Source organism: Mustela lutreola, chromosome 3, assembly GCF_030435805.1.
Source record: "Mustela lutreola isolate mMusLut2 chromosome 3, mMusLut2.pri, whole genome shotgun sequence".
NCBI classification, from domain to species: Eukaryota; Metazoa; Chordata; class Mammalia; order Carnivora; family Mustelidae; genus Mustela; species Mustela lutreola.
Window position 1 is genome coordinate 30,828,446 of NC_081292.1, and position 25,743 is coordinate 30,854,188.

At 35.2% G+C, this 25,743-nt stretch overlaps 1 protein-coding gene across 4 annotated transcripts in view; it reads left to right on the top strand.

Annotated features, from left to right (window-relative positions):
* Positions 1–25,743, top strand: part of ANGPT1 (angiopoietin 1) — a 252,183-nt gene that overhangs the window by 145,795 nt on the left and 80,645 nt on the right. For 3 of the 4 annotated variants that reach the window (XM_059165779.1, XM_059165781.1, XM_059165782.1), the window contains 2 exons: positions 10,597–10,718; positions 23,379–23,611. In XM_059165779.1, coding sequence (XP_059021762.1) covers positions 10,597–10,718; positions 23,379–23,611 — 355 coding nt within the window. The remainder of the gene's footprint in view (positions 1–10,596; positions 10,719–23,378; positions 23,612–25,743) is intronic. The other variant, XM_059165780.1, reaches the window with a different exon arrangement.

Sequence of the window (25,743 nt, forward strand, 5' to 3'; positions counted from 1 at the left end):
CTTTTCACCACGGAAATGGTTATCCCATTTATCATTCTGAAACTCAGAGGATGAGTCTATCTCAAGGTAATTGGTTTCTGGAAACAAAGCTGAAATATATTTTAAAAAATAAACTGAAGCTTACGAAATTTTCAAGAATTTATTTGGCCACGCATCAACTCAAGTTGAGCAGTGCTTAGCTGAATGTGGTTAGGAACAGTCTAACGTGTGAGCTAAGAGAAAGGTTTAAACAGAGGAGATGCAGAAGCAAAGCAAGGAAATTATTTGATTGACTGTAGCCTCAGCAGTTGCCTTATTTGGAGGAGCCTTGTTGGCTGTAATTGAGTTCCTAACTTTCATTTTCTGGGATTGAAGTGCACTGACTCTGGCTGAGGCTTTGATTTACTTCTATAGGTTACCAAGGCATTAGAGCCATCTCAGTTTAAGGGCTTCCTTGTTTAAATATTTTAGCAATATAAATTCAAAAACAAGATGTAACTTCATTTCTGCTTTATTTTATTTCTGTTAATGGCATCATAGATCATATGATATTTAAAGATAAAGAACAATGACCATTTATATGGACAGAGAATTATATATTACACAGACAACTTTCCCAGATACAAATGATTTTTATGGAAACCATTTAAAGCAGACAGAGGTCAGAAAAGTTTGAGCAGTTATCCCATATTGATACAGCTGGTCAATTGAATCTTGCACTCAAATGGAGGCATTCTCATTTCTTTCCTTTTCTATCCCTCTTGATTAGCAGTGCTAATCATTAAAATAAATAAGAACTTAAATGAGGATTACACTGGAGCAGTAAATCACATGGCTTTGGCAAATATTTTTTTCTGCACACCATCATCAATAACCACAGGCAATGGGGAAGGGAAGACTACGTATTATAACTAAAAAGTTTGAAACATTACTTAATCATTTATCATCATACCAGGTGAGCTTGGTCTTCTGCACTTATTGACTTCTGGTAGTATAAATAATATGAGTGTATTTTTTCTTGTTTTTGTAAGAACAGAACACTCACCATCTTCATCTTCTACATAGAATTCTATATATTCAAAAACTGGAACAACACAATTAATACTACCATACCTGGGTGAACATTTGAAATTTTTATGTATTTATGTTACAAGTTTTAATGACCTACCTGGCAGCGCTTTGTTTTTTTCTACCCCCAAAATCCTTTAATCCTTTTTTTTTTTTTTTTGTAAGAGATAACTTGTTCTACATCTGTAAGGTTAAGAAATATGTACTTTATGGAAAATGGTAGAGAAAATTCATAAGATTAAAAAAAAAAAAAAAAAACCTTCTCTCAATGGGGAACAGCTAAAACTAAATACTCCTTAAAGGCCAATGAAAGTTTATTGGATGCACCAAGAAGAATTTTAAGATAGCTAAAACCTAGAAAACATCTAAAAAAATCACACATCTAACTGAACTGGCAATGAGAGGGAGGTAGAGAAGGAAGACAGTGGCTCAGACCAGCTATGTCCTACCTTATGAAGTAAATCCTGGGTGTTCTTTTCATCTTTATCTTAATGTCTTCCAACTGTCTATGCTGTCTGTTAATCTGTGTTGCTCCAGAACATTTTCACGTGACTGTATATACACATGATGTTTAGTTGAACCTTTGTAAGAGAACACGTTCTACTTAGTCATAACTACTCTAGTTCACTCAAGTACAGATGCAGGAACAAGTGACAAACTAAATTTTAAATTATCCCTTAATGTAAATGCATTCTATTCTTGTATATTAAGTATTTTTGTAAAGAAAGACCAGTAGATCCTTTTGTGCTATGAAAGCCTGCCCATAGGTTTTTGCTCCCATATTACTCCTCCTTTGTTTCACACAGTATGTGTTGCTTTTCCTAAACTGAATTCAGGCTCTCAGTTATTTTAGTAACTTAGAACAATGGATTTGCACTACATTTCCATGTGCTAACTTTTACATGATGATGTTATAAAGATAAGTAACTTATTTCTTTTTGGTCCTTTCTCTAGACCTTCTAGACTTGAATTTAACAAAAGGTGGCAGAAACATTGTTTTACTGCAATGCCATTTTAAAATACTTGTGTGTTCAATAACCATCATAATCAGAAAAGAAACAGATAATGAGCACATCTAGATAACCCTGCTAGACAAGGCACTGAGCGTCAGGCGCCAGCACCATGCCCATACCTTCCTCCTTAGTCTCACTTGCGGTGTTTTTCTCACTCTGTTATCAGTTGGTGCCAAAATGTTCTTTACTTCCAGTTCCTCTTTCTGAGTGTGCACTATAAAGGGGTTAGTTACAAACATTATTCATGTCCCTTCCTTCCTGTGAGTCCATTTCTGGCTTCTACCACAGGCCAGTTTTGATTAGAGGTACACTAGTAGACAAACTACATTAAAATCCATCTCTAATAATTAGTGTTCAGCTCTGTTCTAAGCAATTTTACAAATGTTAACTATTTAATAATTTAATAAAACTCTTAGAGCGCAGGTACCATCATCATCCCTCAATTAAAGATGTGAAAACTGAAATCTAGAGAGGAGAAACAACTTGTCCTGGGTGAGACAACTAATAGTAAATGTTAGAGCAAAGATTTGTCCCCCGGAAGTCTGACATCAGAGTCTACATGCTTTTTATACTGGCTCTCTTTTTCCTCCTGCCTTTCTCAGAATTCCTTTCTCTATTTAGGGCTGTAGACACTAAAAGGGTCCAGGCAGAAGGTAAGATGGAAATTAGATAGAACAAAAGTAATGTGAACCTAATAGTAAGCCTGAGTGTTTTCTATAAATGATAAAGTTGCTGCTGCTGCTGCTGCTGTTGCTGTTGTGCCGATGGTGCCATCAACTGTCATCATGTTACCATGTACCTTGAAGTGGTCTCGTGTAATCCTAGAATCTCGTTGTCCTTACCACTTGCTGGCTGTGTAACTATGGGGTAGTTCCTTAGACACTTGGGCTGAGTTTCCCCTAATATCCAATTATTTATATAGAAACCATTGTGTTAGGAATGGAATTTAACTAAATCTTAAAAGGCAAATTTTGGGTATCTCCTTGCTGCAAGAGATTTTAAGAGGTACAGTATAGAATACAGCCATAAGTAAAGCAATCCTTATCCTCAGCGAGCATAATTGAATTAATGTGGCAAAACTTGTTTAAACCATTTCTATCTTAACTTTCCATCAAGTTAATTAGCTGTGGAGCCTTTTCATATATCCATAAGAAATGCATCCTTCCAATCTCCTACTGTGGGTGTTTCATTGAGCAATGGCTCCAGCTGCTATGCTTTGAAATCACTGTGTAGTGCAGAGGGCACAATTCCCAGTGGCCACTTGTAGCTAATGACACATTGAGGTAGTGATACTTAGTCATTCCTGCTCCTGGAAACTGTTAGAATCCACTGACACATGACTTTGGCTAAGGGCTCTCCTTTAGCCTTGCTAACTTTCTCACAACTTCCCTGGAGGCTAAGACTTTCACTCAATCTCCTTTCCTTCCCTTTCTTCTTTACTGTGATTAGACCTACATCCTAGCCAGAAGGTACTCCTAGACTATTCTGTCTTCTTTCCAATTTTCCCTTAAGTTAGGTATTTCCCCTAATAAATGTCTTGCATATCTAATCTCATTTTATCATCTGCTTCTCAGAGGTCGTGAACTATCACACCTGTTATTTGGACTTCAATTGGACAATTACAACCTTAAGCCAGTTCAGGAACAATTTATTCAATGAGCATCAATCTCTAGACCGAAATAGATTTGAAAGAGCAGCTCTCAAAGTTGAGCCACTGGATCTCTTTAACTTGAAGAGAGAAGAGCTGAATAAATATTTAACCTTGGCATAGTTAAAATGGCAGTAAAATAAATTTGTTAATGGGTCATCCAAAGAAAATACCATGGTAATTAACTTTCTCACAAGGTCTGGAAAAAGTGTTTGATGACCCATTCAGAGAGGTCTCCATGAACTGTGACCCACAGGTCAAATTTGAATTGCAATCTTTTTTTGTAAATAAAGTTTTTATTGAACACAGCTATACTCATTCATTTATATGTTGTGTATGGCTGCTTTCCCAATAAAAAGGCAGAGTTGAGTAGTTATACCGGAAAACATATGGCCCACCAATCTATCTACTATCTGGCCCTTTATAGAAAAAGCTGGCCAACACTTGTACTAGGATGCAAACTTCAAGAGAGCAGGGATTTTGTCTGTCTTGTTCACTGCGCTATCCTTAGAATTTGGCACATGGTAAGCTCTTAATAAATCCTTGTCAAATGATTACATGAACTAATATTATTAGACCCTAAATTTCTGTAGATTTCAGCTCGATGCTCCCAAGACCAAAACTAGCATCCTAAAGATTGTATGTTTATTGTTACGTATACCAATAAATAACTGATGGGTCAGAGTAGGACTTTGAACAGAAACACTCTGCTGCAAAGTTGTTCTGACCAACTAAGAACATTAGATGACAGCGTATTCTCTGTACTCTAAGAAGCAAGAGAAATTTGGCCACTTTCTTGCTTCATAGTGCTAGTTTAGTGTTGGATTGGAGAGGGAAGTTGGATGTCATTAGCTGCAACAAGCAGATGGCATGGTGATACGAAAGAAACCATTTTGATAGCAGTGTTATTGACTGAAGGCAGATCCCCAGAGAGAAGCTGCTTGTGTATAGCTACACGAGCCTATAGGAAAGAAGTCAGATGCACAGACAGACTGCCTGGGTTCCCATCTTACTCCTTTGTGGATTAGCTCTGTAATATAAGTACTGTCTCTACTAAACTCCATAACCCAATTAGATTTTCATGTTATAAATATAATATATAGTATATAATATAAATAAAATATTAATATTACATACAGTAATTATGTACTATTAATTCTATAACATTATCATGATTAAGATTAACAGTAATTCTCTCAGACTACATAACTTTCACATTCAGATTTCCTCAATTGTTCTACCCAAAATTTTATAGACATTTTAGTTTTTAAGACATAATAGTCCCTTTTAAGTTAGAGCAATCCTCCATTTTTTTTTTTTCCTTGAGGTTTTTAAGAAACTGGACCAATTGTTTTTGTATACTGTCCCATATTCCTGAACTTTTCTGAGTATTTCCTTCTGATGCATTTTAATTTACTCATTCCTCAGGGTTTTTCTTTAAAATGGAATTGTAAGGTCTCAATTAGATTGACTTGAACATGGTGGTGGTAGTACTTTATAAAATTACTCGTTATTTCCTACTACATCTCATCAGGAAGTACAAAAAGCCAGCTTGCCATACTCTCAGTGAATTTTTTTTCCCCCTTGAGATTTTACTTATTTATTTGTTTGTTTGATTGTGTGTGTAAGAGAGAGTGCATGTGAGCCAGGGGAGAAACAGAGGGAGGGAGCAAAGAGACCCGGAACTGAGCATGGGTACAACTTGGTATCCATGTGGGGGTTTGGGGGCTGATCCCATGACCCTGAGATCATGACCTGAGCCACAATCAAGAGTCAGACACTTAACTGATTTGGCCATCCAGTCACCGCCTCAGTGACACTGTTTTAACTTGGTTAGGATAGAAGCCTCCAAGTATCTCCCTCTTATTGTCCACCTTCCTCTTGGAAATTAACCTGGAATGTGGTACTTTGTCACACTGCCCATCACTGACCAAATAAATTATTTCACCAACTTTGTAAAATAATGATCTTCTGATTCTTTGAACACATACCTTGTATTATATTTTTCATTTGAAAAGCATAATTAAAGTGAAAGGAAGTATAAACTACAAACAAGGCTGATTTCAAAGTTAATAAGCTGGTGAAAAAGTTTCTTTTGAGGGAGATTTTCCTTTTAAGGAAGATCAGAGGCACTCTTTAAATTATTAAAGGGAAGCTGGCCGAAATTCTCTACCTCACTTGTTTGAGAAACTAGTCATTTTTATGTTTAAATTTTAGTTTATTTTTTTAAGATTTATTTATTTATTTGAGAGACAGCAGGGTAGAGACAGGAGGAAAGGGAGAGAAAGTCTTAAGCAAACTCCACAATGAGCATCGAGCCCATCAGTGTCACAACCCTGAAATCATGACCTAAGTCGAAACCAAAAGTTGAAGGTTTAACCAACTGTACCACCCAGGTACCCCAATTTTAGTTTTTTTTTTTTCTTTTAATTAAGATTAACATTTTAGATTCTATAAATCCTCAGTTTCAAGTTTTATGTCCTCCTTGCTTTGTGCTTTATGCTGCAAAATTTAAGGTTTGAAATGGTTACTTGGGAGCTTTTTGCACATACTCTTTGCTTTCCTTTTTTTTTTTTTTTTCCTTTCACTACCCTTCCCTTCACTTCTCTTCCTTTCCTCTCCCTCCTTTTCTTTTCCTTGTTCATTCGTTTGTTCTTTCTCTCTCTCTCTCTCTTTCTGTCTCTTTCTCTCAGAGATGTGCTTTGGAATATGTTTAGGCTAAAGAATAAAATTCCTTTTGTCATTTTAATGGAACACTTAGATTATTGCTAAGCAGCAAGTTTCATAGACACATGGCAAGGAAGTGGTCAGTTTATCATAGTTTCCTATACAATTCTCTCAGTTCTTCATTTTTAAACCTCAGGCCTATTTTAATACAACAGCAGAGAGATCATTGAAATAAAGCAGCTAATTAGACAAGGGGACGGAGAAAGAAGAGAAAGATTCGAGATTTGTGTACAAAAGTGGCCAGAGATGACCTGACACTGATGCTTGACGAAATGAGATTTTGGATTTGTCTCCTTCCTTTTCCCACATTCAGATGCTGCTTTAGAGTTGGATTTTTAGATTGCTATCACTGAAGTCCCACTTAACCTTCATCTGGCCTGCTACCTTATCTCTGACAGTGACCCAACTTGAAAAAAACTCACTGTCCATTGTCTAGCATATCATTCAACAATTAACTCTGTGCCCTTGTGGACCCCATGCTGAGCATTGGCAATTTGGAGAGCTCCATGTGGAAGAGGCAGGCAACTGAAATCCTCATGGGGTAGAGAAACAGCACATGAGTGAGCAGACAGGATAATTTCCAATAGTGATGATTTTTTTAAAAAAGATTTTATTTTTTTATTTGACACAGAGAGAAAGACAGATCACAAGTAGGCAAAGAGGCAGGTAAAGGAGAAGGAGTAGGCAGGTTGCCCACTGAGCAGAAAGTCCGATGTGGGGCTCAGTTCCAGGACCCTGGGATCATGATCTAAGCCAAAGGCAGAGGCCTAACCGACTGAGCCACACAGGCAACCCCAATAGTGATGATTTTTTAAAGACAATACAACAGGATGACTTGATGGAGGATAGTGAGAAGTTGTATTACAAACAGTGACCAGGAAGGGCCTCCCTATGCAAGAATTGGCTAAGAAATCACCCATGCATCAGGGAAGGTATGGGCAACTACAAGTGCAAAGGTCCTGAGGTAGAAATGAATTTGGCATGTTAGGGTGGCACAAAAGGAGGACAGTGTAATTAGAGCATAATAAACAAGGACTAGATTTGCTGGATGAGATCTGAGACATAAGCAGGGTTCTGATCATGTAGAACCTAGTTGGCCAGGCTAAGAACTTTGGAATTTTTTCTGACTGCCAAGAGAAGCCGTTAACATTTTTAATATTAGTGATGTCATATGGCATTTATATTTCATTTTTTTAAAGATTTATTTATTTGAGAGAGAGAGAGCATGAGCAGGGAGAGGGGCAGAGAGAAAGAATCTCAAGCAGACTCCCCGTTGAGTGGAGAGCTGAGGCAGGGCTGGATCCCTTGACCCTGAGATCATGATCTGAGATGAAATCTAGAGTTGATCGCTCAACCAACTGAGCTACCCAGGAGCCTGTGGTTTATGTTTTCAAAAAGATCATTCTGGTGTTATGTAGCAAACAGACTGGAGGTAGGACAAAGTGGAGAAAAATTAGGAGCTGTTGAAGTCTCTGAACTTAGATATAAACAGCTCGATTTCAGTTTTAGATAGTTCCATTCTGTTCTCAGTATTCTCTCATTTTCTTCTCAGACATGGAGAAGAACAGTTTTTGTTCTTTGTAAAATAAAAATTTTGATATTTGAGGATCTCAGAAAGTGTGATGAGAGAATGTGATGAATAAGAGAGAAAAGAGATATAGATAAACTGCTTATAATATGCCCGATTCAGTGAGACAAAATACCTTTTGTTCATTCAATCAATACTGAGTGTCTTCTCTGTGCCAAGCACTATTCTCAGTGTCACCAAAAGATCCAGATGCCTCATGCCCTATTTAATTATTTTATGAATTGTAATTCTAGTTAATAAACAAACAAAAAACTTCCCTGGACAAAAAAGTATGTTTAACAGTTCAAAGTCACCTCTTGTGTATCCCTAATCTTTATGTTCTCTACCATTTTGTCTTCTGAGCGATTCCTAATTCCGTCTTCAAATCCCAGTTCCTCTTGCTCCTGTTTTTCCTCAAAAGAAGCGATTCAGAATAGGAAATTATTTTTTTAAATCTCTAAACCGCTCCACAAATCTAAGTATTGATTAGTAGTAGTAACTTTTAGACTGGTTTTCAGATCTTTATTTATGACAATTGTAAAAATGAAGCCTAGAGCTTTAAAATTTTTTTAAAGCACTAATGCCGCATCTCACCATTCTGTGCCCCGCTCCTTCACCCTCTGCCTCATACCCCTACAACAGGGTTGAGACTTGGGTGACAAGTCACAAAAAACTAAATAATACATGTGCAGAAGCAGATCCTATATTTATTTTAAAATTATGCTGTGTTCAATATGGATTATTTTGCACTAATTTTGATCTTTTAAAATGTTGCATTAAAATATTATAATATTTTTTATATATAATTTTTTATTTGTTATAAACATATATTTTTATCCCCAGGGGTAAAGCCTCTGCCTTCGGCTCAGGTCATGATCTCAGGGTCCTGGGATCGAGTCCCACATCAGGCTCTCTGCTCTATGGGGAGCCTGCTTCCTCCTCTTCTCTCTCTGCCTGCCTCTCTGCCTACTTATGATCTCGCTCTGTCAAATAAATAAATAAAATCTTTAAAAAGTTATAATATTTTTAATATTATATTTTAATTTATTTTATATAATTATTTTATTTATACATTCGTATACTTGTCTAAGTATATAAATATATAAATGTAAATAACAATTTAATTTAATAGTAATAAAATAAAATATATTTAAAATATAATATTTTTGACGCCTCCTTAAATTTTGCAATTGAGACAATTTCCTCTCTCATCTCACCCTAGCCTTTGTCCTGGTTCCTTGAAAATACATCCCCTTCCCCTACAGCCTCTTGTAATCCAAGTCCAGCCCTAGTCATATCAGTGTGTTTTGAAAAGGTATGTGCATCTGATATAATCCGAGGTTTCGACATGCTGCAGAAAAGGCGGAAAGCTCTAATGACGTCATTTTTAGAGGGGGTCTTTTAGATTGATATTGACTCTCCAGAAGGTTTTCCAGATCTCTTTCAATAAGTAGTTCTAAGAAAAGTGTGGTGGTATAGAAGTCTTCAAATGACATAGGAAGCTTTAAAGCTAATTACACTTTTTTCCTTGCCCTTTTCACCTCCCTTAAAGAAGAGCAGGGTAGAGGTTAGATAGAACAGAGGCAGGGAGAAACAAAGACATCAGACAGTTTGAAGGTATCTCTCAGATTACAGTTTGCAATGTTTGCTTGGAGGATGTGTAGGTTTGGGTTCATGGCTCACAGACCATGTTGTATTAAAGCCTGGCCGGCAGCATGAGTCTTCATGATTCAAGATTAATTGCACATTTACTGCTTCTAGAGCACCCAATGTAGCTCAGTTGAAAGGATAACTATAATCTGTCTTCAGTGAGATCTGGGTTCCTGGTCACTTCGTTTTCTCAGATTAAGAACCAAGACAGTCTAACTAACTCTTTTAGCTTTTGGTATAGAGCATTAAAATTGAGTCACACTGTCTGGGTTCAAAAACCCGGTTCTTCCCTTGGTTCCTGTGTGGATTTGGGGCTCTGTCTAATCTCCATTTCTTCATTTATAAAGTGACGGTAGCAATTCCTCCATTAACATGTGCCCATGTCTGTGAAATGATACGATATTTGGAAGGGCTGGTGTGACCTAATATGATAGGTATTCAATAACTCTGTGGTCATGAATCTGCCTAAACTATGTCAAGAGTTTTTTGCACATTTATAATTGATTTTTGTAAGGTGAGGGATCAAAGTGAGCATATTTTACTTGCCTGTTAGTTATTAGTTATATACAATAGCAAAGACCTTGCACTACTTCCTATCTCAGAGATAACATGTATAGAATATCAATATTGGGGATAATGCATACATAAAACAACTATCAGAGTTGAATATCTTAGGGGTTCAAGACATGAAAATTTAAATATGAAAATGGATTTAACAACTTAATTTTCTCATTCAGTTGCAACCTCAGCCTCAAATAAATGGCATGTTTAAGATTCATTGCAAAGCTCTACATTCTAATTAGTAGAATGTAGGTCATTTAATTAATTATTCCAGAAGAAATACTATTTTAAAGAAAACACAGCTAAATTAAAAAAACAAAAATTCTTCTCACTCTTTGTGATTAAAGTTTGAAATGTTTTTATCTTTTATCTTTTATCTTGAGGTACTAAATCAAACTTCTCGACTTGAAATACAACTGCTAGAGAACTCATTATCAACATACAAGCTAGAGAAGCAGCTTCTTCAACAGACAAATGAAATCCTAAAGATTCATGAGAAAAACAGGTGAGGCTTGTCGTATTCCAATTATTTACATATGTACTTATTTTTATCGTTCATCTCTCTGTCAGCTCTTAAAATATTGAAGTGGTTCATAAAAAGAAAAGAGCTATAGAGACAATTTAATATGATACAAATAATACAGTTGCTTACAGTCTTGAAGTATATGCTTTTTAAAAAACTTTTAACACTAATTTATCTAATATTTAGTTGTTCGAATCCCACCATATCTATAAGAATTGATTCTGAGAATAAATTCACTGACACAAAATATTGACAGTTTTCAGCAGAATGACATCTATAGCAATAAAAAAGAAAAAGTAATCTCCAAAACTCTGTAATTTGAATTGTCACTCTACCTGCCCTTAAGCTTCTACAGAGTTATGAGATTGTTGAATTCAAAGATCTTGCACCAGAGAAACAAATTTTGTTTTTCCCAGAAAATTATTTACCTGTAAAGCTGATTGAGGAGTTGCTCACCAACCCCTTTCCCACATTTAAAGACGTTTACTCTGGATAAAATAAATTTCTTTGTTTAGTTTTATGGATGTGTTTTATGAATCCTCTCAGGTAAGTTAAGTGGGACTTAGAGATCTTGAGATGATATATGGACTATATCATTTTGAAGTCTTGATATTTATGATAGCCAGTTCAGTCAAAGCACTGGCCTCTGTAGGAGAAATGTATTGCTTATTAACTGACCATTGGCTATTGGGATGGCTTGAAGCAGTTCCATTTCTTATACATTATATGGATTTAAAGAGCATTGTGTTGCTAGAAACTAGTTAAATACCTTATGTCATTGGAACTAGAGTTTCCACCATATTCCAAACCAGGAAGGCATAAAGAGGACTTCTAGTGCTCTTTATAAATGAGGGGAAGAGACTCGGTAGAAGTGAGTGATTTGTCCCAGGTCACACAGCTTGCTAGTGGTACAACTGGGAATATAACCCAGGCTTCCTTCATCCTCGTCTTGCTCTTGGCATTGTAGCACATCATCTCTCAATACTACTATCTGTAACCTAAAAGGATTCCCCAACTTTACACTAAAAGTGGCCCTTAATGACAGCAATTATAATGGAAGCTTTTCCATGAAGAAGATAAACCTGTTGATTTAGAGTCTGAAAGGGGTCATGCATGCTCCATGACTTGTATTTCTAAGTTTTACATTTATTTATCTTTGTACTGTGTCACGGGGTAAACTGTATAACTATAAATAAACTTGACAGGACTTGACCCTGAACTGGTTGCATAATGAAATGTTTTGGAATTGAAAATCCTGCTGAAAAGTACCATTTATCCTACTGCTGTTTCACAGTAACCAGACATGTACATGGTGCAGGTATACTTTACATCAACCATCCCTTGGTTTTCGGATCCCACTATGCTTTAACACTGGTGCTGTAAGTGAAGCCCTTTACAGTTATATATTTCAAGATGCTATTGTGAAAGCCCTGTCAAGGAATAAATAAGTAAATATTGTCAACTTTGCCTTATTTTTTAGATTGTTTGTTTTCATAATTACCTAAATAACACACACTTATTGGAGAAAAAGGAGAAAGTAACAAAATTGAACTAAAACTCACAATCCCGTCACATTGAGAAAGCTGCAGGTGTCACTGTGTATTATATATAAATATATTTTTTATGGAAAGCTGTGTCATGCTATCCAAACTGTTCTGCAGGCTGCCTTCTTCGGAAATAGATATCATTTCTCATGAATAAATACCCTTCTAATGTCGTTCTGAATAACTGTGTGGCATTTCATTTTAAGGTATAACCTAGAGTGGTTTCAGTCTCTAAGTATGTTGCCACATATGATTTATCTTTTAAAAAGTTGTCAGCATGAATCTACATTCTTCAGTTCTTCCCCTGCTGATATGTGTATTATCTCTTGGTCCACATCTGACACTTGAGCTGTCAGGATACCATAAAAAACCTGGGAGGACTGAAAGGTCTCACTCTTAACTACAAAAACAAATGCTGTCCTTAAGTGTCACTTGTACTCAGCTCGCTCTCTCTCTTTCCCGCCATGTCTGTCTTTCTTTCTCTTTGCCTCCTTCCTTGTTATATTCATTCTTTCTTTTGTTTTCTTTCTTCCTTCTCTTTCTTTTCTTAAAAATATATCCCCTCTACCTTATTTTGTGATTATTTGGGGTTATTTGGTTTTCCATCATAATTCTTGATATGACACCTAGTACCATTTCTACTATGGCATGCCCACCATGAAATTGTTTGTTTGTTTAAGGGAAACTCTTAAAAGATGTTTTAGACAATACTCATGTGTATGGGCAAAAAAACTCGAGGACTGTATTTGTGACTAATTGTATAACAGGTTATTTTAGTTTCTGTTCTGTGGAAAGTGTAAAGCATTCCAACAAAGGGTTTTAATGTAGATTTTTTTTTTTTTTTTTTGCACCCATGCTGTTGATTGCTAAATGTAATAGTCTGATCATGACGCTGAATAAATGTGTCTTTAAAAAAAAAAAAAAAAAAGTTGCTCTGTCTGTTCCAGCGGCAAAGCTGAGCGAAGGTTCACACCCTCAAAAGAGCTCTGTCAAGCAGGTCAAGTAGAGAAGGTTTTTCCATGTGCCATGGCCATTCAGAGGTGTCTCATCCCTAATCCCAGCACATACATGCCTCCTGCTGATGAATTTTTTTCCCTTTATTAAGTTCTAATTTCTAAGGAAAATTCAGGTCTCTGGGTATACAAGTCACAATGCTTATTGCTAGTGGTAATTTTTTCAGAGTTCTAACAATTCCCTTTGCCAGAAATACAGGTATTTTACAAAGACTTCAGGGATTTATGTTTCAACTTGAAATTTATCTCTGTGCTTACACTGACAAAAACTTACACGCATCTTACACTTGTCCTCTACACTCCTTTCTTTATTGACGCTCAAGTGTAGCATTACTTCAACAGTGGTTTCTGGGGATATTTTTCAATCAAGATGCTGTATCTCCTGACATTGCTGTCTCTCTGTAGTTATCTGTGTCTTCCTGTGGAAGGGTCTGATGTGTTTAATGAAGTGTTGGTGGAACATTTATTCTTTAACCAGGCATATTCTTCTATGAACCACTTAGAAAAAAGTGTTTTACTTTATACAGAAAATAAGAATATCCTTTTGTGATGTACAGCATACTTACCCTACTCTTTATTGTTATTGTTTACTTCCATATGTGAAATGGAGTTCAGGAACTCTGCCAAGCACTTTCTAGAGCAACAAAGAAATCCACCCCCACCCCCCGCCCAATAGCATTTAAGTGGATAGAAAGTCAAAGTCAAACACCAAACTGTTTATATATATTTTTAAAGAAGTGTATTGATTATCCCTACCTGTTCCTTAAATGAACCTTAATCCTCCAAATGTAGCAAGAAGCTATTTCTACATTAGGCATCTCTGAAATGTAGGAACAACATGCCTTTAGTTGGCCAGGTCTGGTTTGGATCAGCTAATACACTTTGCAAAGGGGATTATCTAAATTAAGCTTTGCTTCCTCCCCATGGAATGTCAGGGATTGTGTCTGGGTGTGTGACTTACCAGGTTTGAGTATGATGGGGTCTCAGCTGCCAAATCAGTGAGCTGGCCCTTAGTAGGGTCCACCACTTCTTTGGCAGAACAAGGAGGAATATTTTATAGACAGGATTTTATAGACAGGATTATACTCAGTCATGCTGAGAGGTCCTGCTGATTTACATCCTGACAAATTAAATGCATCACTTGCAGGGTTGAAAAAGGATTTTGGGCCTCATTAGATTCACCTCTTTATCCCCTAAATGGCCAAAGGCACAAAGCAAGAAGAGGATTAGCAACATTTACTCTACTGTTTGTTTTCCTAACAATCTAGTGGGGGGTGACTCCAAGAAGCTTCCAGTTTGCTTTCTTTAGGAAATGTTTTTTGTTCTTTTTTTTCTCTTTTGTTGGATACTATCCTAATGTCAAAATGGTTTCATTTCTTATCTCAAGGAAGAGCATTTGGAAGTACAAGATCAGTATTTGGCCCTCGTAACTGAAATTATCAACCAAGATCTCAAGAAATGGGAAGCATTAATATTTACCTTGCACATAGGCACTTGGATCACAAAGTGGAACATGTAATTGTCAACTTTTATTAGATTCTTTGAGTATGTTTCCTGCCAGGTCAGCTCAAGACAATAGAAAAAAAGGAGAAGGACAGGGAAAGATGTTAATGCAAATCCCTTGAGTTGAATCTTTTCATCTAAAAGTTTGGTGAACTGATGAAGGCACCTGCCCATCTCTGACTTAACCCCAGCATTTCCCAAGGTGGGGGCATAGCGGGGTAAAAAAATACTCCAGAAGAAATTCTTCTGCCTCAACAGGGTATACAGGAAGGGAAGTGAGCATCTTACATATACAAAGATGGAACACTTGGGCTTTCCTGACACTTGGGTTGAATATGTAGCATGAAGATTAGGGAAATTTTCAGTAAGGCCATTCAGAGGGAAGTGAAACTACATATGTGATGGCCACTTCAATGTAGTTTTATCAAAACTGTCTGCTACCTGCCTACCTAATACCAGGTAAACATGTATGCCAGGTGCCTTGCATACATTACTGCTAATCCTCCAACCATTCCTGCAGAGTATCTATTCTTATTCCTATTTCATGTATAAAGAAAATGAAATTCACAAAGTTCGAGTTTACTCGTCCATGACTAAAAAGCTAGTTTATGGCAAAATTAGGGTTCTAGTCCATAATGATTCTCTGTCTTAATTATTATAAAAATATTTTTCCAGCGTGATGTAGCCTCAAGATTAATTGATGTGGCTGTCAAGTTATCCTCTTAATACAAACAAACAGAAGTTTGAAGAAAGGGGTCGGCCAGTTGTTTTTGGCCTGTTCCTATATAGATCATTATTTATTCCTGCTAATACTGGGGTAGGAAATATAAACTATTTATTTTACCTTGGGAACTCACTAAGGCTTTTTGACAAGCCTCATCTATCTTCTAGCTGGAGTTTATGGGAAGTTATTAAGTTAATTAATTTTAACTAATCAAAATTTGTGTAATTTCAAGATACTAAATTATACCTTACAAAGAAATTATTATAATGGTATCATAGAAATATTGATTTTTAATACTTAAGATGCCTAAAGAAATGAAAAGTTAAGTCACAGTCATTAAATTAAATTTCTTTTCCACTTAAAAAGTTCTTTACAAAATACTAAAGTGAAATCCTGCTACCTGCTAGCATTAGATTAGGCTATATTATGTTAGTTGTGTATAGTAGGAATAAATTAAAAAGTTTTTAAATTTACAGTACTCTCTTCTATACTTTGAAAATGGAATACCTGAAGACTGATTTAATAGAACATTTTTTTTCTCATGTATTTTAAGAATAAATTTAATGGCATATAGCATTTTTAAATTTCAATTTCATTAATCTTAGGATTTTAGACTGGAAAAGATTATGCTGAGTGAAATAAGTCAAACAGAGAATTCCAAATCAAACTAAAAATCCAAGGGTAATCTTATTTTTTTCCTTTTCCTGATTCCTCACAACTCACAGTGACCGTTGAGGCTGTCAGTTCCATCTCCTAAATACTTTCTCAATCTGTCCTGTTCATTTTATTTCCACTATGTCTTAGGTCAAACTCCCATTAATTCTTATCTCAGCCATTGCAGTGACCTCTGTGCTTTGAACCCTGTGTCTCTCAAACTGATCATCCAGAGCTCTGCCAGAGTCTTCTTTTTAAAATGCAAATCAAAGTATTTTTTCACTTTTGTTTAGATCCCCAACACTAATTCAGCCCCACTTTTCAATCTCTTGACAGTATTTGCCTAATCCCGAAATGATTCTCGGTAACTAACTCAAGAAAGTTCAAGTCTTTTAAGCATTGAACACAGTCAGTGATCATTATAATCCTAATTTGGTAGCCTTACTTATACAAGTCTTCTTATATTTTAGAAAGTATAGTCTGATAGCTAAGAGCATGAGTTCTGACTCATGTTCAGTTCTGCCTAGAGTTCAGACTGCCTAGGGTTTACTTTTCCCTTATCCTGCTATAACCAGCTCTGCGACTTTGGACAAGTTACTTAAACTCACTGTAATTTGGTTTCCTAATTCCTAAAACTGGGATGATGATAATAGTAGTGCCTGGAGTTTATGTGAGGATTAATTGAGTTACTGCATGTAAAACACTGAGAACAGTGCCCAACACACATAACAAGTGTTTAATCATGCTAGTTGTTAGTATCACACTGAACACTTGACATTGTTTCAGGCATATTTGATGTTTGACTTGTCTGAAAGGCCCTCTAGTTCTTTATTCAACTGACAAACTCCTGTTCACCCTTCAAAACTCAGTGCAGATGTTAACCTCTCTAAGAACCTTTCTCTGACTCTGCCCAATAGATTTGGTCATTACCAAATGATAATACTGTACGTCTTTGCCCCCATTGTTTTATTTATCCCATCACATTCTAATATGTGTGTGTGCTTCTGAGTGTTCTGTGTATGTTTATGTGTGTTTGTGTGTGTGTGTTTATCTATTTCTCTACTATTGGGCTGTGACCTTCTGGAACACAAAGACTGTGTTTTATTTATCTTTGTCTTCATGCTCCCAGGCACAATTCTCTACACATTGTATATATAGTATTAAGTGCTTTTTGAATGTTGAATGAATGATGAACTGGCAAATGTCCCAGAAGCTCTATCCCAACAAATGTCATTTATCTCTGTATACACACAGACACAGACAACTGAAACATATTTTTTAATGGAAAACACAAACCGCATAGTTTACATGAAATATTATAAATATATTAATTGTTCTTAACATAAATACAATAGAGATGGTGTTTACACTGCCATTCTGTATCCCCAAAAGTGCACTGCATCACTCCCAAGATTATCAGTTCACATTTTGAATTTCAATTCAATTCAATTGAATTCAATTCAATTCAATTGAATTCAATTCAATTCCGCCCAATTTAAAATTTCTAGGTAGCATCTTCCCAGACTATTCTAGACTCATGATCACCTAACACATCTCTGATTAATAAAAAAATAACACAAACTTGATCTAAACATTAAAGTATATAAAAGTATATACAACTGTAGGACAAAGTCTTCTTAATGCCATACTCCTCCATTACCACAACCCCCCGCAGAGAATCATCATTAACAGATAAAGTTTGTTGCTTATTCTTCCAGACGTTTTCTATGAATATACTAAGACATATATCTGTGTAGTGTGTGTATTGTATAGATTATAACTATTCATTACATTTTGGGTTTATTTCTGTTTCATAAAAATTTTTCATGGATATTTTATACATAACTATATACATATATCTCTCATTCCTAGGATTAGATAGACTATAATTTAGAATTTATCAGAATTTTTATGTGATTATTTGTTTTCATACATATTGACAAATTATCTCTCCAAATTTTATATTTCTCCCCAAGTATCCATGGGCTTTCTAATTTCCCTAAACCTTGCTAACCATTTTATTAATGTTGTCTACTTGAAAAGTTAGGTTGTACATCTTATTTGTGTTTGTTGACCGTTTGCATTTCTTCTTCTGTGACTAGCCTATTCATGGGTGTTTCTCATCTTTCTATTACATTGTTTATCTTTGTTTTATTAACTCATATATACTCTTCAATGTCATATATGCTGCAGATATGCATTTCTGTAGTTTACCATTTATGGGGCAACTTTTTTGTACAAATATTACATTTTTATGTTTTGAAGTGTATTTTTTTTTTCTTTCTGGCTTCCATAGCATACTTAGTTTATTCTTATTTACCCCAAACTATTAAAAAAAAGTATTTGCCAATGTTTACTTGTAGTAATCTATGCTTCTGCTCCACATTTGAATCATAAAACTATTTAGCTATAAATTTTAAATTTGCTGTGTTCAAATTAGAATATCAAAGTATAAATTTAACCCGAAGTTACTATAACCTTGTTTGAAGGGGGAAAAAATGAAGCCCTAAAACCCATATTTGCAACACATGTTGACACCTTACATATTAAAAATAATTAAAAAATGGAAACATCTGTAAGCAGTTTCAGACAGATAAAATTGAGAAGCTTTCTATATTTTCAACATCTTCTTCCTTGTTTAAGGGCTATCTTTACACACATATTGCTTAGGAAACTGTCACCACTGTGAATTCATTGGCTGCTGTGTTAAGAACTCTATTGTGGGAAACAATTTGAAAGGGAGAGCTTTTTCTGTGAAAGTTTCAAGATGTGTTCAATGATCTGAAATATTTCCAATAAGATATGTTTGAGGAGGCAGACTGTGAAAATGGGGAAAGAAGTCAACCAAAAACTTCAAATAAGGTTTTGTATATACTCAATTAGAACCTTTTACTGAAGTTCAAGGCCTAGATTATTTTGTTTATTTTATTCTTCATTAAAGTGCACCTCTGCCTCAAACTAGAAGTTAAGTGCCAAAATTCTATGCATGTCTCTTCTCAAAATGTTTCCAGAAAGATGGGAAACAGGAAGTATTTGGAATCCTGTGAGAAATTCTGTCTTCAGATTTCTAACTCCATTTGTGTAGATTTAGGTACACAGTTTTATAAATTGTTGTTCCATGGTACACTAATCCTAAAAGACGTATCATGATAAAAACTGGTTATTTAATGTCAGCTTCCCAAAAACTTAAGAGTGGGACTCTAAATACATGAACACCTGATAAAAAAATATATGGAATGCACTCTAGAAAACAGTGCACTGGAGCTTGGAATCAGCATCCGCATTTTGGATTATGTATTTAAGTCTAAACTAAACTTACTGCTGCAGGGCATCATCAGGGAAAATATAACTACTATCTTTGTCTATCTAATTTTAGGATGCTGAAGCTGTAATGTTGTCCTTTAGATCAGCATTTACTTATAGGTCTCTGTATCTAGCTGAGGTGGCTTCTCCCAACTGATCTGGATAGGGAGAATGTAAGAGAACCAATAAAAGACTTCAGGACAAAATGGGATAAAATTACATTTAATGCCAGAGGGGTTAAGACAGAGTGGTGCTTAAGAAAATCTCGATTCAGATTAAAAAAAAAAAAATTGGCTTGACAAACTGTAAAAGATCAATAGGCTAAAATATTACCAAAGATAAGCTCCCAGAATAACCAGATGGAGAACAATTACTAAGGAGATGTTAAAGTGATTCCTTGCTTCCTGACAGAATATAAATGGGTGGAAGAACAAAGTAGAAGATATATTACACTAAATCAAAGAGGAAAGACTTTCATGCTAGTGTTCATAGCACTGGGTTGTCATGGGCACATTTCTAGACTAACAAGTTAGAAGACATGGCTTTTTATCTTGGTTCTGACACAATGAATGCATGAGTTTTGGACAAGATACTTAGATTCTTATTAAGTGAGGCTTGTGATATCTACTCAGTCTGTATCTCTCTATTGCTTTAAGAATCAAAGGAGATAAGGGCTTTAAAGGACTATGTAATTATGATGACATATTGCAACAAAGTGATTAATGGAGATAACATTTGCATTTTTTCTGGCAAGAAAGTTTTTGATTCAAACCATTTTAGAGTAATGAGAAAGAAGGTCTGACTTCCCAAGTAGATAATAACCAATGGATGAGAAGTATCTAAGGAAAGAGAATAGTTTGCTTGTTTTTTTAAGCCAAGTTTGAAGAGAAGATGGAAGTAAGGGATGAGCAATTTTGGAGAAAATGGAAGGGCCAAGAAGAGATCAGTCTTGCCTGAAGAAGTCTAAAAAGTTACGATTAATATAATGGATATATGTTAACATTCCAAACCCTACGAAGTGTCTGTGATGTAGAAGACAGATTTTAATTCTGTGGGTAGTCCCTTCTTTATTTTGCATAAATATCTATTTTAAGATGACAGGCTCTTTGGATTTCTTTTGTTACCTGGTGGTCACAGTGCATTAAATGTTGTTCAGTAAATTATGAAAATTAATGGTCTTTTCATCATGTTAAGTGCATATTCCTTTTACTCGGAACATGCAGACTTTTCTTCCGTAAGCCAGTACCAAGGTGTTTCCTTTGACATCAGGGAATTCTTTGATCATCTTTAAATTCTCAGCTCTTTCCAAATTATTCTGAAAACTAAACTAAGCAAACAAGCAAAATCCCTTTATTGACATCACAGTAGCAGCTGTGTTTAAGCATATACCCTCTTGAACAGGGAGTACATCAAAGAAGTGGAAAAACATTGGTTTAAAATATTTTTTTTTAAATAGCATTATATCTGAAACAAAAGTTTCTTAAAGCTGCTATTGTTTTATTTGAGGTTGTTCATTCAAAATAAATTCTTAAAGTAGAAATGGTATTTTATATTTTACATTGTGCTAAGAACACTATTGGCACTTAGCAAGTAATAAATACGAGTTATAGCTATAGCATGGTATTTTCTAAATCAGAATGTTACCTAGTGATGAGGAAAACTGAAAGGCCAGTGCTCATCTTTTTGTAGAAACAAATTGATAAATCAGATTTCTGTCCAGCATTATATGACTATTTCACCCTAATTTTGATCTTTACAATATTATCATTTTAACAGTTAATTCTAAGTTTTCTTGGAAGTATACTATAACTCTTGTGAATTTAAAAGAGGTGTTTTTGTAAATTAACTGACTTATTTTATGGGTATCTTACATCTGATCATTAGGAGGAAAAACAAAAAAATCAAAAAGTAAACTGAGAATGAGCTAAGGCATCAGTTGTGGTTAGTTCTCAGATCCAAAGGCCAACAATTACAAGACACAGGGAAAACCTGTTTTGACTCCATAGCAAGTGCACTAATCATTTAACCAGTGGTTGGATAAACTTTTTAACTGAGAAGGGCTTTCTGTTTGTTTTGTTTATTTTTTAACCTCTAACTTCAGCAGGAAATTATTGACACAGAAGAAAACACTAAAAGATGGTGAATCGCACCTACTCTTTACAGATGTTGTCTCTTATCATACTCTGACTTCCGTGCCTAAGATTTTCGTTTCCAAAAGATGGCTTCAGAAATTAGATAGCCATCACAAATTTCCCTAACCGCTCTACCTAGGTTCTATCCAAATTGACCTTGCTTAACAATCAGGGCAGGTCTTCTTTCATTATTGGTGTCCCACAGAGTGAGAGCAAGCCAAAGTAGAGGCATGGCTTCTGTTATCTTGTACAAGTCACAGAGCTGCCCCTGACAGGTCTCAGTGGAAATGAGAAATGGGAATCTGGACACGCCACGCAAGGTGTTGTAAATTAGTAAGGTAACATGAATAGAAGCATCCCAGTGTTTTTCAGGTGTGGTTCAACAGTCAACTTTCTTGCCATATTCTGAGCCACATTTTCTTGAGGACAGGTTGGTTGGCAAAGATCCAGAATGCTCATGGGCGGTTCTCTGCACACTTCTTAATCTGTGTAAAGGACAATCAGATATTCCAGCTCGTCCCCCAGTAAGTCAGATAGGAAAATTTGGCTCTTCTAACATGCTCTATTTTATGATTTAAGTATTAAATTTAAAATATTCCCTGGAGTCCCCTCATGACAAACTTAAAGGGATGATTCAGTGCTATATTTCTCCAAGGTAAATTAAGTGCCCAGTCTGGTATGTTACATTTGAATAACACCTTGTAAACTAAGGACTGGTTGAACCTTCTGAAAATGGAATTGAGGAGACTGAATCAGGCTTTCCTCTGAGGAATCTTAGTATATTATACACTCTATAAAATGTAAATACTTTTTTATTTACAGTCAGTTGCTAGGATCCAAGAGTGCTTCTGCATCCCCTATCAATTTTAATGTGCAATATGCAAGGGGAGTATCTTCTGAAGAGTTGTGAGAAAAGGAAGGTTCTCAGCTGAAGATTACATCACCCTGAGCAAAATCCCATGTCTTTTTGTAAGACCACACCACCAGCCTGTGGTCTTCCTGTGCAGAACCATCTGTGCACTGATTTGGAAGCTTGTGGTGCAGTTTGGCCTCATTCTGAAACTTAGGTTGAGAGACAAAGTAAGCGATAGTTATGATACAAGATCAGCCATCAGAAATGCCAAGAAATCTAATTTTCTGTGATTTTGCATAGCTTACTTTTTGGTCCTGTGGGTTCTGCTTCAGTATACTATTAACTGACCCCACAGAACTATTGTGAAATTTAATCACTGTTAATGTTTTGAGAATCCCAAATGAATGCAACATACATTTAAAAAAAATAGTCTTTATATTATGTTTGTATTTTTCCTGGACTATGCTATCAGTTTCTTACTGGACCTATTTCCTTAATGAAAGTTATATTATAACTTTTACAGACTCAAATTATTTGGGTCCAAGTCAGCTACCTTGGATATGAAATGTACCCCATGAAAAAAAAAATTATGTTTAGGAAATAAATATTACTCTGACACCAAATGTTCTAATTATTCTTTATTTGATATGTTATATATGTAACTCCTATATTAATATATGTATTAAATAATTATATAAATTATAATTATAATGTTATAATATATAATGTATAATATATACATTATAACATGTATATTAGGGTGTGTTATGTATATATTCTGAAATCATGACATAATATATATTTACATTGTAACATACTAACTAAAATTTCTAACTCTAAATGAACTCAGGATCTAGTTGAGTCATATATTTCTGTATAGCATTTTTTAAATAGTCTTGTCTTTATTTTCTTGTAGTTTATTAGAACATAAAATCTTAGAAATGGAGGGAAAGCACAAGGAAGAGTTGGACACCTTAAAAGAAGAGAGAGAGAATCTTCAAATCTTGGTTACTCGTCAAACATATATAATCCAGGAGCTGGAGAAACAATTGAACAGGGCCACTAACAATAATAGTGTCCTTCAGAAGCAGCAGTTGGAGCTGATGGATACAGTACACAACCTTGTCAACCTTTGCACTAAAGAAGGTGGTAAGAATTTCTTCAATTTGGTATAGTAGATATTTTATTTAACATGCAGAAAGTAAATATTCAATACTACTTTCTAGATTGTATTGATTGTTGCATAAGAGCAGCAAAATAACTTTATTCTTAGAGGCATTGCATGAAGTTTGTACTCACAGTTTTCTCATGTTTTTAATGTCAGAGAATGTATTCATAAGCTTGAATTTGTGAATTCACAATATCTTTCTAAAAGAACTTTCTGGTTTCTTCTCTCTTGCTTGCTCTTTGTAGCCTTAGATAAAACCTGCAATACTGTCATGGATAAATATTTGATGTTATGATATTAGGCATTTTAATATAGAAGACAGAAATTAACCAGTTAAAGATTAATTCAGAGTCCTGGGAGAGTTTCAGTAAGATTCCTGTTTTAAAACTAATATTAATTATTTCTTTTGTAGAGGGAGAGAAGGAAGAGTTGGTTACAGAGAAAAGGAGATATAGAAGCTCCCAATAACTATTATAAAGGAGAAAGAATCTTTGATATTAAAAGTCTTTATAAAGATCACTTATGTTTAGTCCTGTGTGGAGAGGACCTAACCAGGGCATCCAGACATATTTATTCTGGACTGTCATGGTGACAGTGGAAAAATACATGTTTTTAAAATTCTAGTATAGATAACATACAGTGTTATATTAGTTTCAGGTGTTGGAAATTCAAATTTTTAACATGACTAGAATATCTGGAGCCACTTAACCACTGAAAATATTGTAGGTCCCTGTCTCTTTAGAAGATATTTATCCATCTGCCCATTCCCACCCAACAATTATTGAATGAATGCCCCTGCAAACACTTGTCCACTTCAAGTAGATTGTCTCCCTAGCCTCTGGAGAGCTCTTCAAAGTTTGGAGCTTAAAGGCGTCTTCTGTAGTTCCGGTCACTAATCAACCTTTCTCTGAGTGAGGATGCAATGAACATAAATTGTGATGAGTGAAAGAGAGCACCATTTACGTCTGAAAGCTATGGTTGTCTCTAAGCTGTGGTTTATGTGACCATTCATGCGGTGGTTCCATGTGCATATGCAATATACATACCACAGAGGCTTCTTTAATAATGGACTTGAAGTCTATAAAAAATGAGCTCAATTCCATTCTTTCATGTATAGATATGAGTATAGATGATAATTCTATACGAAGTGATCTTGTTTTAAAGACATTTCACATTTTTCTATTACACTCCATTACCTTGAGTTATATCTTCTTTAGTCTAAACAAGTCCTTAATATACTTTGTAAAGAATATTTTTTAAACAGTAAGTTCCCAGAGCTCCATTTGGGTGTGCTCCGAAATGTGATTGGGAAGGAAAAAACCTGCTAATCAGTCAGCGCCTGCCAAAACCTTGGGTTAGAGTCCACTGGAAGGAAAGCTTGGTATGATTTTGCCAGAGAATTTTAATGGAGCTCATGAGTATTTAGAAATTAAGTATTAATATGAGACATATCTATTCTCATATTGAACTGAATACATTAGGGGGAACATTGAAAACATATTTTTCTTATCATCTTTAGACTTAAAGCACATGGAGTTGAGTATTTCTTTTTTCTTTTTTTTTCCTTCATGATGTTAGAAATCAAGCCCTGGTGATTCTCACAGAGCTCATATGTCTGCCTACTTATCATAATTTCACTTCTTCTCTGAATATTTGTCCAATAAATATGTCTATAAACTTTTAGAGGCAGAGGTGGGAGTGACTGCAAAAGGAAAATTCTTGGCTAGGTTTGGAATTTGGGTGCAATAGCAGGCAACCAAACATCTGTTTAAGAAACATTTATTGAACAATTATGAACCTGATAGATGCTACCCATAAGTAACATCTCAGGGTATGTGAAAAGTAACTTTGTCTCTTTTGTGATATAGTCTATCCAAAACAAACAAAAATAAGAGAGACAAATTGTCTAATACTTCAGGCCTCTTGATATTTCTTTTTAATGATACAATCCTAAAATAAATTCCGATTTAATTGCAGGACTTGTGATCATCATGTTAAGTCTATTACCCCATTTTCCAGTGGGTTCCGTGCTCTCATAACCATAGGTTTTATTTGCTTCTTGTGAATTGTTGTTTTCTTTAATTCTATAGTTATTATTCTGACCAAATATTTG